Source organism: Lupinus angustifolius, chromosome LG02, assembly GCF_001865875.1.
Source record: "Lupinus angustifolius cultivar Tanjil chromosome LG02, LupAngTanjil_v1.0, whole genome shotgun sequence".
Classification (NCBI taxonomy): domain Eukaryota; kingdom Viridiplantae; phylum Streptophyta; class Magnoliopsida; order Fabales; family Fabaceae; genus Lupinus; species Lupinus angustifolius.
Window position 1 is genome coordinate 15,834,707 of NC_032010.1, and position 12,556 is coordinate 15,847,262.

At 35.2% G+C, this 12,556-nt stretch overlaps 1 protein-coding gene across 1 annotated transcript; it reads left to right on the forward strand.

Annotated features, from left to right (window-relative positions):
* LOC109336791 (abscisic acid receptor PYL9-like) lies at nt 1,808–4,964 on the forward strand. The gene is made up of 3 exons (XM_019573617.1): nt 1,808–2,133; nt 3,041–3,256; nt 4,271–4,964. Exons 1-3 carry the CDS (start codon nt 2,008–2,010, stop codon nt 4,484–4,486), a joined length of 558 nt encoding a protein of 185 aa, XP_019429162.1. The 5' UTR covers nt 1,808–2,007; the 3' UTR covers nt 4,487–4,964.

Genomic DNA, 12,556 nt, shown 5'->3' on the forward strand with positions numbered 1-12,556 from the left:
TATATATATATATATATTTTCTAACATAATTAAACATAGTTTTCGTAGTAATTTTGATGTTATGTTGTTAAAAATGACGTTATATTTGTTAATCCATGACTATGATATAACATTACATTAATGGAAGAAAGTTTGACGTTTGATATGTTTTAGTATTTTATTCTAAATTATGTTTTTAAATAAAAATATATATTTAAGTGATAATTTAAAGTTTTGTGTTTTAACTTTTAATTATGTTTTGTAATTGTTATCATCATTTTTTCTTTTTTTGAGTATATAAAATAACATACATGATCGTAGAAAATGTATGCGCAAATATACAAGTTTTTTAGAATATTTTAAATATTTTCTAAATTTTTGGGTACCCAGGACCCGCTGGTAGTAGACCCAACGAGTATCTACAATGGTCTGGGGTGGTTTTGAGTCTCAAAATGACAGAATGGGTAAGTTTGGGTAGTGTTACCTGAACCCGTCGAGACTCATTGTCATCCCTAGTTAGATATGACCCAACATATCATATTCAGACACAACAATTATAGATTGACAAATTATTAAATTGTGGGGAAAAAAATCTTGCATGAAGACATATACAATATCTCATCTTTAGAGATAAATGTATTTATGTATTTTTTTTATGACTAAATTTTAATTAAAATTAAATTTTTAATATGTTATCAAAATTTTATTTGTTGTCACTACATAATTTTTTCTCAATTGTGGGTTCATTCTAGAGAAAAATTTGATTGGAAATAACCTCTAACATATCATAATTAGACAATCAATTATAAATCTTTACAAGAAGGTGACAGAAATGGAAGAAAAAAACTGAATTGGAAGAAATAATATGAATTATCTCTAAATATAATGTGTTAAGATGATATCAAACCAAAATTTTCTCTTTATTCTATCAAATCACTTTTTTTCTTCCTTTCTCTCATTTTCTGTCTTTCTCTCTATATGTGTATTTCTCTCTATCTTCTCTATTTAGTAAGAAGAGAATAAGAGAGAAACTAATGAGAAACAAAAATTGAATTGATAGAGTGAGACCACATCATAATGACTTATTAATACATAACTCGTTGCTTCTAAATATACTGTGTTGAGGTTGCGTTAAGATCATATCTAACATTGATATAATATTGTGGTAAGATAATGACAAGTGACAAAAATAACATTTTAATATTCCATATTTTAATTCATTTTTTAATTAAATAGTTTAGGAAATTATAAAAATATATTTATTCCTCATATTCTGGAAAGTCCAAGAAAAGGTCTAATTAATTGGGACTGTTTACCAAGTTTTTCACATAAGCAAAAGGTTATGGGAGATTATCATTGTCACATCTACATTTTGAGCTGAGGGGATTTTATTTTTTATATTTAAGTATGTGAAAACATATTGTTGAATAGAAAATATTTAAGTTTGGATTTACTAAGGTATGAGTTTTATATATGACCAGTATGTTATCTATTATTCGTTGAATAAAAAACGTTTAAGTTTGAATTTATTAAGGTATGAGTTTTATATATGACTAGTATATTATATATTATTCATATTTAATTATTATTCATGCTTCAAAAAATATAATACAAATAAATAATGGATAATATAATGACGATATAAAATATTTAGATTAATAATAAAAAATAGATATTATCACTCTTTATTATATAAAGAAAACATTAAACTAACAAGATTTGAGAGAAAAATATATTACCTAATGTATAAGTTTGATATAATTTTAATACATAATCCATCATAACATTTTCGATTGATTCATTGATTTTTGATAGACTCACAAGCTAACTAAGCTAAGGTTGTCACTTTTGTCTCCAACTCTTTCTCTCTCTCTCTGCATCTCCTCCTCGCCTCAGCCAGAAACCAAAAGAGATAGTGAGTGTGAGAGAAAACTGAAACTGATACACTATCCATTTTCAACAATAACCATTCAAAGAAGCAAGTTCACAAAGAAACAGATAGTTATAGCAGCTATCAAGGTTCATAAGATGATGAACGGTGATGATGTTATTGCTATTGAGACACAACACATAAGGATGCATCACAAGCATGAACCTAGAGATAATCAGTGCACTTCTGCACTTGTCAAACACATCAAAGCCCCTGTTCATCTTGTTACTTTTCTTTTGTTTCTCATCAACTTCTTCCTGCTATTTTTTTGTTTCTCAATTGGGTTTTTGATTTCTGGTTCTTATTAAAAATTGATTTTTTTTCAATTCTATTACTCCATCTGGGTATGTGATTTATAGCATTTCCTTTGATGGGTGTCCCTTGGTTTTGTCCTTTTTTTCTTGAGGTTGGATGCTTTTTATTGATTTTGGGTTCTCTTTGTGTATTGAAAATTTGGTTTTTGAGATTTTTCAACTCATGAGATGCAAGTTGTGATTGGTCTGTTGTGAAATCTGGTTATGGGGGAAGGATAGCCTATATTTTTTAGGAGATTCATTGGAATTTTCATGTCACATCCAATTTCCAAAAATGAAAAATATTTCATACAACTGGAGGAGGTTCTGTTTTGTCATTTTTTATTTTATGGATTTGTTTGTTAAGTTTATGTTTCAATCCTCTTGAATAAGAAAGAAACCAGTAGATTAAACAATTTATACACTCATTTAAGTTCCACATGGATGCTTGAAATATGTTCTTCTATTAGTTCTATTGCATAGTATTGGAATACAGTTGAGGAATCAATGTTATATATTAAACTCAAGTTTCTTATTATTACTTGCACCACACCAAATAGAAATACCCCATGGTCATTTGGGTCTATGGATGTGGTAGAGCTTGTAATTCTTATTCTATTCTATAGTAATATCTTACTAGTCACTCAGCGCTCACGGGGACGTAGACACTCTTATCACTTATGCTTAGTCTATGGGACACTCAAATGGAGCTTCTGTGCCATCAAATTGAAAAAAAAATTATGTGATGACATGATTTATTATAATGTGAATTTGCGGCAACAGAGACAAAAAAAGACTGATTATTGTTTGATCTGATTAGTTTATATCTCTATTTCAGGTGTGGTCACTTGTTAGAAGATTTGATCAGCCTCAGAAATACAAACCATTTGTTAGCAGGTGTATCATGCAGGGGAACATTAGCATTGGGAATGTTAGAGAAGTGAATGTTAAATCTGGTCTTCCAGCCACAACCAGTACTGAGAGGTTGGAACAACTTAATGATGAGGAACACATTCTTGGCATAAGGATTGTTGGAGGTGACCATAGGCTGAGGGTATGATAATTTGATAACTAAATATTGTTAGCTTCTAAGTGGTCATAATTGGATATGTTAACTGTGAGTATGTAGTTGAGTTATTAGCTGATAAAATTCTTCCATATACAAATGAAGAATTTGCTTAGTCTAATAATCTTTCTAGTAATGTGGAGTTTGTTTTGAAAGAATAGCTTAATAGGTATAACGAGGTTGTGAGAAATAAATGTTGGATATCGACCAAATGCTCACCTGCCTGGGAGTACATCTTCTGCTTGTGCCACTCCATGCGTCACCAATTGTGATTGGTCAGAAAAATACTTCGTTATTAAACTTTTAACTTAAATACATTTTTTTCAACCGATCACAACAAGTGGCACATGGAGTGACACGCTTTTTGGAACAACATATGTGCTCCTCATTTGCCATGTTTCTCTTGTTTAATTGGTATACTTTCAGAGATCATTGTCTTTTCTATAATCATACCTTTGACCTGCCTTCATTTTCATGTATCAGTATAGGGGAATAGGTTGAGTGGATTGTGAACTACAGAGTCTCCTATTTGGTGTTGGTATTTACTGTTTGTTTTGTAATTCATAATGTTCTTACAACCTTAGTTGGTTGATTAACTTTATTTGCATTATGTTTGGCCTCATTTTCCAACCTATCATAATGGACCTCCCTCATTTACTTAAATTAATGTTGTAGTTCTATACAGTGCCATCACCAATGTTCTAGTGTTTGAGGCACTGTCCAGAGCTGAAAAAGTTGGTTGAAAGTTGAAACATAAATAAAAAAATTTATAGAAAAAGTTGGAAGAATATCTTTAGTAACACTTACACATTTATTCATTCTTGGAATCACAAATTATAATGCATGGATATTTGTTTTATTTTACTGATATGTACATGGTATATATGCTACTAACTATAAGATTGTTAACTAGTTTCATAGCTGTTACATTGACACTTTAAGAGGTTCATTTGCTAGCTCTATTATCACGCTGACTCAAATCATGTTATGCGAAATTCACAGAACTACTCTTCTGTCATCACCGTCCATCCAGAGGTCATTGATGGAAGACCTGGTACAATGGTGATTGAATCATTTGTGGTGGATGTGCCAGATGGGAACACCGTGGAAGAAACTTGTTACTTCGTGGAGGGTTTGATCAAGTGCAATCTAAGCTCGTTGGCTGATGTCTCAGAAAGGATGGCCGTGCCAGGTCGAACTTATCCTCTTAACGTTTAAGTTCATATAAAATAAAATGAGGATGGGTTCATACAATTATATGATCCAAGGCGTTTTGATACGTGTTCATTGTGGAAGTTTGGTCGGAGCATTTCTTCCAAAAAATCCAGAAGTTTTGGATGTTTTCCTTCTCTGTATCAAGGATACCTTCCCGGACCGTCATCCTTCCTTGCAGTTTCGGCTGTGTATTCCTCTTTCGAGCAGCAAAAAAATTATTCTGAGCTTCATGAGCATCAGGGGATGGGAGGGGGAAGTTGCTTCTTGATGCTATATTCTTCCTTGGTTTTGTGATTGGTAACTTGTTACTTAAGTTATTATTTGTAGATATTTTTGTTTTTTAAAGAAAAAAAACTTATATAGTCTTTTCACATTCCATGTCTAGTAGTAAGATTTATGTGGTAACAGAAGAGGATTCATTATAGTGTATACTGCATTGTTACTATCATATGTGTATTTTAGCTCCTATTTTCCTTGGTTATGTATTGTACTTGCTTTGGGGAACTTCTAAAGATTAAGCTGTTTCTTCCTGTTAGTATTACAGGAGCTTCCAAATTCAATTAATCCTTTTCCACTTTATGAAGAAGAGATATATGCAACTTGTTTGTAAAGCTTCTAACATAAATTTTGTTGATTTTGCTTTATGTCATTGTCACATTCACATACCCTCCAAAAGCTTACTTTCTTATTTCTAACTTGTTCAAGAGATGAAAAGAGATTACCACCAAATTTTCTTTCTTATCTTTCCATAAGCTTCTTTCTTTCCCATCAATCCATAATGGAAACCTTCTCCTCAAGCCCTGTATTGATTTTGGAGACACCTGACATTGAGATTATGAAACTAAAGCACCAACCTAAATTGCTAGCATATATTGTTTCCTAAAATGTGTATCACTGTACCCTTTTATTTGTATTGGCTAGAAAATATTATAACAAATGAAAAAATTAGTGGTAAATAAAACTAGGTCATTATGTTATGGAATTTGCTAGAGGATGAGATGATAGTCTACAGGGAATTAAACTAACTTAATTAAACAAAAAAAATACTGAATAATACTTCATTAATTGCTTTCTTTCTGCAGCAGTAGACTATATATACACATTTAAGTAGTTTTTAGAGTTTCCATCCTACATTGGGCTTATATACTTGGCCCAATATTTTAATTAAAATTAAAGACTGAAAACACAATTAAATATCTTCAATATAATCTGCAAGCCACCTAGACTTTTGTATGTTCCTTTTGGGCCGAGTTGGGCCTTCTATCTCAGGTTTGCTATCATTGTCCATCTCTTCATGAAAAACCTTGTCCACAAGGTTTGTAGAGTCATCCAAAACTGTGTCAGGAATTAGATAAGGCAAAACGGGCATTGCTCGCGGCCACCTGCATAGCCCGCGTTTTTGTGTGGGCAGGACATACAAATTTTGCCCATTTGCCTATTTCGCCTGACCCGTTTTGCTTGCCAAGTTTGCGGGTATTTCCGTTGGGCACGCGGATGACCCATAAACATAATTTTAAGGAAAAAGTAAAAAAAAAAATTAAATAAGTGATGTAATGTAATTTTTAATCCCAAAAAAATTGTAATCTAATGTGATTTGTTAAACTTCATATAAAGTATAAAAAATTTTGTTACCTTTTTATCTTCAACTACTTTATTTAATTTCATTTCAATTATTATATGAATTTTTTATTTTTTTTAATTATTTAACAATGCCCACGGACTGCTCGCAAGCCCGTTAGCCCGTTTTAAAATGGGCAGGGCATTGAATTTTGTCCGTTAACCAATGCGAGCATGCCCGCGTCCGCTTAAATTTTTGTGGGCATTTGCGGGCGCGAGTTAAATGGGTCGGGCGACCGGTTTTGTCATATCTATTAGGAATGAATGGTGGGCAGTGAGTGGTCATTGATGAGTCACGTCTAACCAGTAAAGCATGTGGCAATTTAATATCTTCATTAATTGATTGTGGGATGAGGGGAAATTCAAAATTTGAATCTTGCATCAAGGGTAGAGATTGTTTGGCCACTACTACACGCTTCTGTGCACTACCCAAGGATGTGATTAAAGGCAACGGCTCAGTGAGATTAATTAATTGAGGATAAAGAATTGTATCCAGTGGCCCAGATGAAACTAACATATCACACAGTTGAGATGGAACTAAATTGGGAACCTGAAGTGTTGTACATGGGGAATGGAGTATAGAGTTAATAGCATTATTACTCTCATTCAATTCATTTACCATATTTTTTCCCAAGTTCCCTCACCGTGTTCTCTCTTCTTCCTCTGCACTTCTAATTTTTTTCCCCACATCACCAAACCCTCTTCCTCACGGCTCTTTTCATTTTTCTCCACCACTTCTTTGTTCTTCTTACTCACTGAATCAGCCACATGCACTCCAAGTGAGGTTGTTGTTTCATTTCTAACATTTTGGAGTGGACCTTGTACTATCGTGGTTTCTCCATCTCTACTTTTGTTCTTCATCACTGAATCTCCCAAATGCACTTCCATGGATGGTTCTGTTTCATTTCTAGCCCGTGTGGGTGTGTCTTTAATCACAGGGGCATCTCGTCCTCCATTTGGGGGCAATTCTGTTTGTCCTGAAAAAGCCATCTCTTCGTCTGAAGTGAAAAGAACGGTGGTCTTCAGTGGTTGGTCGTAGAAAAGCCTTAGAGCAGATATCTGAAAGACGGGGTGAACCCATGAGTGGTCGGGTGATGCAAGTTCATATGCCACACTACCGATCCACCGAATAACCTTGAACGACCCGAAGAACCATCTAGAGAGCTTTTTGGAAGGCCGTCGAAAAACTATTTGTTGCTGATAGGGTTGTAATCGTAACAACACCCAATCCCCTAGATTGAAGGTAATATCAGATCTCCTTGTGTCATCTTGTGATTTCATCATTTTTTGTGCATGTGTTAGATGTTGTTTAAGAGTAGATAACAACTCAGCTCTCATATGTAGTGTATCCTGAATTTTTGAGTTTGTTGTGGTGTCAGGCAGGTAGTCTTTGAGGCCTAGGGGAGCTCGACCATACAAGGCTTCAAAAGGGGAGAGTTTAGTGGAAGAATGATGACTGGTATTGTACCAGTACTCAGCCAAGGGAAGGCAGGAAAACCACTTTTTCGAATGTGAGCTCGTGAGACATTGCATGTAAGTCTGTAACCCTCGATTTACTACCTCAGTCTGTCCATCCGATTGAGGATGATATGTTGTACTGTAGCATAGTGTAGTACCCAATAGTTTGAAAAGCTCCTTCCAGAAGGTGCTTACAAATAACTTATCACGGTTCGAGACAATAGTCTTTGGAACTCCATGGAGCCGACAAATTTTATCAAGAAATCGGTGAGCTAGGCTCTCGACTGTAAATTTGGTTGGAAGTGCTATATAATGCACATATTTTTTGAGTTTGTCCACAATCACCCAAATCACGATATGTCCATGTGACATTGGTAAATAAGTCACAAAATCCATTGAAAGATCTTCCCAAAAAATTTCAGGAATTGGAAGTGATTGTAACATGCCTTAGTATTTCTTTGGCAAGTACTTCTTAGTTTGGTAGACAACACATTGACGAACAAAAACCTTGATTTGTTTAGCAATTCCATGCCATGAGCAAGAAGTAGATATTCGAGCAAGGGCGGTCTTCCAACCCGAGTGACCCGCTACTGGAGTATCATGGTATTCATAGATGAGAGACAATCACAGGTTCTTCAAATCAGGTATAAAAATACGCCCGTTGTAGAATAATATGCCTTTTGAAAAATGATATTGTTTTTTCACATTAGAGTTTGATTCATGCTTGTTTATGATTGCATGGCCTTCTAGTGAAGAAAAAAAATTTCGTTGACGATCAAGAAGTTGTGGAAATGATGAAGACAAGTCTACCAGGATGGGAGTATCCTCATTACAACGTCGGGATAAGGCATCTGCAACCCGATTTGAGGTACCAGTTCTATACTTGATTGTATACTAAAATCCAATTAATTTGATTGTCCGTTTATGTTGTTCTGGTGTTTGAAACCCTTGAGTCATCAAGTGTCGTAAACTTTGTTGGTCAGTATAAATAGTAAACTATTTACCTAACAAGTATTGTCTCCATTTCTTAACAGATTCGTTCATGGCAAACATCTCTCGGACATAGGCGGATGAGTGTTGCATCTTGGAGAACATCTTCTTATTGAAGTAAGCAAGTGGATGACCTTTCTAAGATAGGACTGCTCTGATGGCCACAACGGATGCATCAGTCTCAACAACAAAGGGTACCGAGAAATATGGAAGTTGCAATATTGGTGTTGTTGTCATTGTTGTCTTTAGAATTGTAAAGGACGAATGTGCCTCTGTAGACCATGTAAACTGTTGTAATTTTAATAAGTCGATGAGGGGAGCATCGAGAGAGGCATAATGACGAACAAACTTCCGATAAAAACCTGTGAAACACAGGAAACCCCTGAGAGCCGTTAGAGAACGGGGCAGAGGCCAATCCACCATTGCTTGGATCTTATCGGGGTCTGGTGTGACTCCGCCTGCTATGATAATGTGCCCGACATAAGTCATAGATGCAACACCGAAAGAGTACTTGGAAAGCTTGCCATAAAACTGATTAGTAATTAATAGGTCCAAAATGACACGCAAATGAACTAAATGATCACCCAAACAACTACTATAGATAAGTATATCATCAAAGAATATCAATACAAATTGTCGTAGATGTGGCCTTAAGAAGTCATTCATAGCCACCTGAAATGTGGACGACTGATTAGTTATCCCAAACAACATAACTAGGAATTCATAATGACCATCAAATGTTCAAAATGTTGTATTATGTGTATCCCCTGGTTGCACACGAATCTGATGGTATCCCGACCCCATATCAATTTTAGAAAAGATAGTAGCACCACCAAGTTCATCCCACAACTCCTTAATGGTTGGGATTGGAAAATGATTCCTCGCTATCAAGGCATTCAATGCCCTATAGTCCACACATAATCTCCATGTCCCATCTTCTTTTTTAACAAGTAAAACCGGGGAATAAAAGGGGATGGTACTCGAAGTTATTATACCCTCTTGTAACATCTCATTAATCATTGTGGTCATGGCTTTCTTTTGATAGTGGGGGTATCGGTATGGTTTTAGTGAAACTAGGGTGAAGTTTGGGATAAGGGTAATATTATGGTCATGTGGTCTAGGTGGGGGTAGGCCTTGTGGTGGTGTAAATACTGGTCAGAAAGTGGAGAAGAGGGTTGTGATCTTAGGGTGTAAGTCCGTCTGGTTAGGTGTTTGTGGTGAGGTAGTGTTTGTAAGGGGTAAGAAGATAATTGTGTGAAGGGAGGCTATGACATCTATGTGTATTAGACGGTTTAGTTGGTGGAGGGTGCATAGGAGGAAGTATTGTCCTCTTGGAATGTTATAGTGTTTTCCCCTACTTTAAATGACATTGAGAGAATAGCAAAATCAGATGTCATCGACTCAAGTGTATGCAACCACTCAATCCCTAGGACAACGTCTGCTCTTTTGATTGAAAGTAGATAAAAAAGAATGTGAAATAACTGATTTTGTAGCATGATCGGAGTGTTTGAACACAATCCCGTACAAAAAAAATGTGTGCACCATTTCCTACCATGACTGGAAATTGTGGTGTTGGGGAAACCTGTAGTTGTAAGTAATGTGTCAACCTTGGTTGAATGACATTATGGGAGCTTTCAATGTCTACCAAAACCATTACTGGATGTCCTGTAATAGAGCCTTGAAACCGCAGTGTTTTAGGAGAGGGCTGTCCTTCCAAGGCTTGTTCAAATAGTTGAAAATGAATAAGTTTCTCTTGGGTTTCTTGGGGTTCCACATCCACATTTTCAAGGCTAGATGAAAACATTTCTATTTTTGTAGGAAAATCATCCTCCAATAGTAGTAGAAAACGTTGGCACTTATGTCTTACATGACATTTCTCATCGTAGTTATAGTAGAGGCCTTGGGCCCGTCGCTTCTGCATTTGAGCAGTTGTGAGACGACGTATGGGAATTTGTGGTTGTTTTGGTTGAATCTGTGGTATTTGGGGTGTGGAAGTGATTGGTCTAGGGTAAGGAAATGTATGGTTTGGCTGTGTGTAACGAGGCTGTTTAGGGAATGATGGTTTTATGTCCTTAATTTTTGATTCCACCAATTTGGCTGTTTAGGATTAGAGTGTGTAATGTTGGAGGAAGATTGGATGTTGTTTGGGTCAGTTGATTGAGGTGGGACAAAAGAAATGCCTGGAAGTTTTTCTGTGATGGATCTGAGTGATTCAACAATTGCTTCATGTCTTGTATCTTGCTGGTCCTTGTTCTCTTGCAGTTTTTCTACAAAAATTTGCAGCAGGGATTCATCTACGTCTTTGGAGTTTTTAGGAGGCATAAGTCAAAAATGAAAGCACCAAAATGTTATGGAATTTGCTAGAGGATGAGAGGATAGTCTGCAGGGAATTAAACTAACTTAATAAAACAAAGAAAATACTGAATAATACCTCATTAATTGCTTTCTTTCTGCAGCAGCAGACTACATATACATCTTTTAAGTAGTTTTTAGGGTTTTCATCCTACATTGGGCTTACATACTTAGCCCAATATTTTAATTAAAATTAAAGACTGAAAACACAATCAAATGTCTTTAATATAATCTGCAAGCCACCTAGACTCTTCAATGTGTTGGTTAGGCTTTCAATATTATCCACCATTCATACTCTTAACAAGTCTCTTTTGGAGTACATGATTATCACTCCCAATAAATATTGCTCTAAGAATTGAACATTCATGTTTTGGTATTTCTAAAAATATAGGGTACTAGAGTATTGATATGTTTTTGGAGTTTTATATGGCAACAATTGTACTAGAGTCTCTCCAAAGTACAAGTAATGTTTTCATCCTTCTACACTAGTGTACTTTCTAAACATGCGTCCAGGTTTGTCAGCCACACAATTGCAATTCAAGATTACTCAAGTCAACTCAATCCTCCTCACGTGCACCTCATTCTCAATCAACCATGTGTCAAGTAGCCATAGACTATGTTGGGTGAAGAAGTGAAGATACTCTTTACTCTTCCTTGAAAAAGGATCACATGTCTCAAAATAATTATGTCTTCATAATTCTAGTCAACTAATTTTCTCTAAGTAATACAAAAATATTATTTTGTGTTTTTACAAATTTTCTTTTTAATTAAGTGACTTTTTCATTAGATTGAGATATGAAATTGAGACAAATGATCTTTGTCCCTCTTCGGTAGGGGTAAGCATGACCCGACCCTACCAGCTCAACTAGTATGACCTGATCATGATCGAACCCGGATATGGACGGGTCTAGGCTGAGTTTGGGTTAAAAATTAGGATCAAGGATTCTTTGGTTTATGAGAAAGAAGAGAGAAATAAAAGAGAAAGATGTGTGATTTTTTCTTGAATGAACACTTATACCCTATTAGGTTATCTTAATAGTGTAAAATCAATGATGATAGTTTGGTTATTTTCTACATTTGGTGTATTCTTTCCCACTTTCTTCATATATTGAAGGAGAAACAATTTATATGGGACCCACTACAATTTACTCTCTCCTATTTGTTTCTCTCCACGACCAAATGAGTAAAGATATAAAACTCTCCTCATTTTCTCTCTTCTTATCTTTTTTTCTCCTCAAACTCACTTCAACCAAGTGAAGGCTTAGGGTCGGTTAGCTTCGAGTCAATGGTTAGACCAGGATTCAAAAAAATAACTTAACTAACTTTCTTATCATATACTATAATTGTAACACTTTTACCATTTAAAAACAATAAAATAACACAAAAATAACAACTTCCTTATCATGTCCTAGGATTGTTTTCGTGTTATGTTCTTATATCCCTACACGTCACCACTATGAAAACTTCCACTTGTCTCTCTCTAGTCTCTCCCTAGTTGCCACTCAAACAATATCACTCCTACATAGAAAAACAAAACCAACCATTTGACCTTGTTGTATTCTCATGGTAGTTCAAACACTTTCAGTGCTTCACACAGTTTTATGCTACGGAGACTCTCAATGCTGCTTCCTTGGCCCCTCTATTTGTGTTTTCTGA

Excerpts from the sequence above, each read along its gene's own strand:
- LOC109336791 (XM_019573617.1), top strand. The coding sequence starts at position 2,008 with ATGATGAACGGTGATGATGTTATTGCTATTGAGACACAACACATAAGG. Across the intron at positions 2,134-3,040 it reads TCAAAGCCCCTGTTCATCTT|GTGTGGTCACTTGTTAGAAG; the intron begins GTTACTTTTCTT and ends TCTCTATTTCAG. Across the intron at positions 3,257-4,270 it reads GAGGTGACCATAGGCTGAGG|AACTACTCTTCTGTCATCAC; the intron begins GTATGATAATTT and ends CGAAATTCACAG.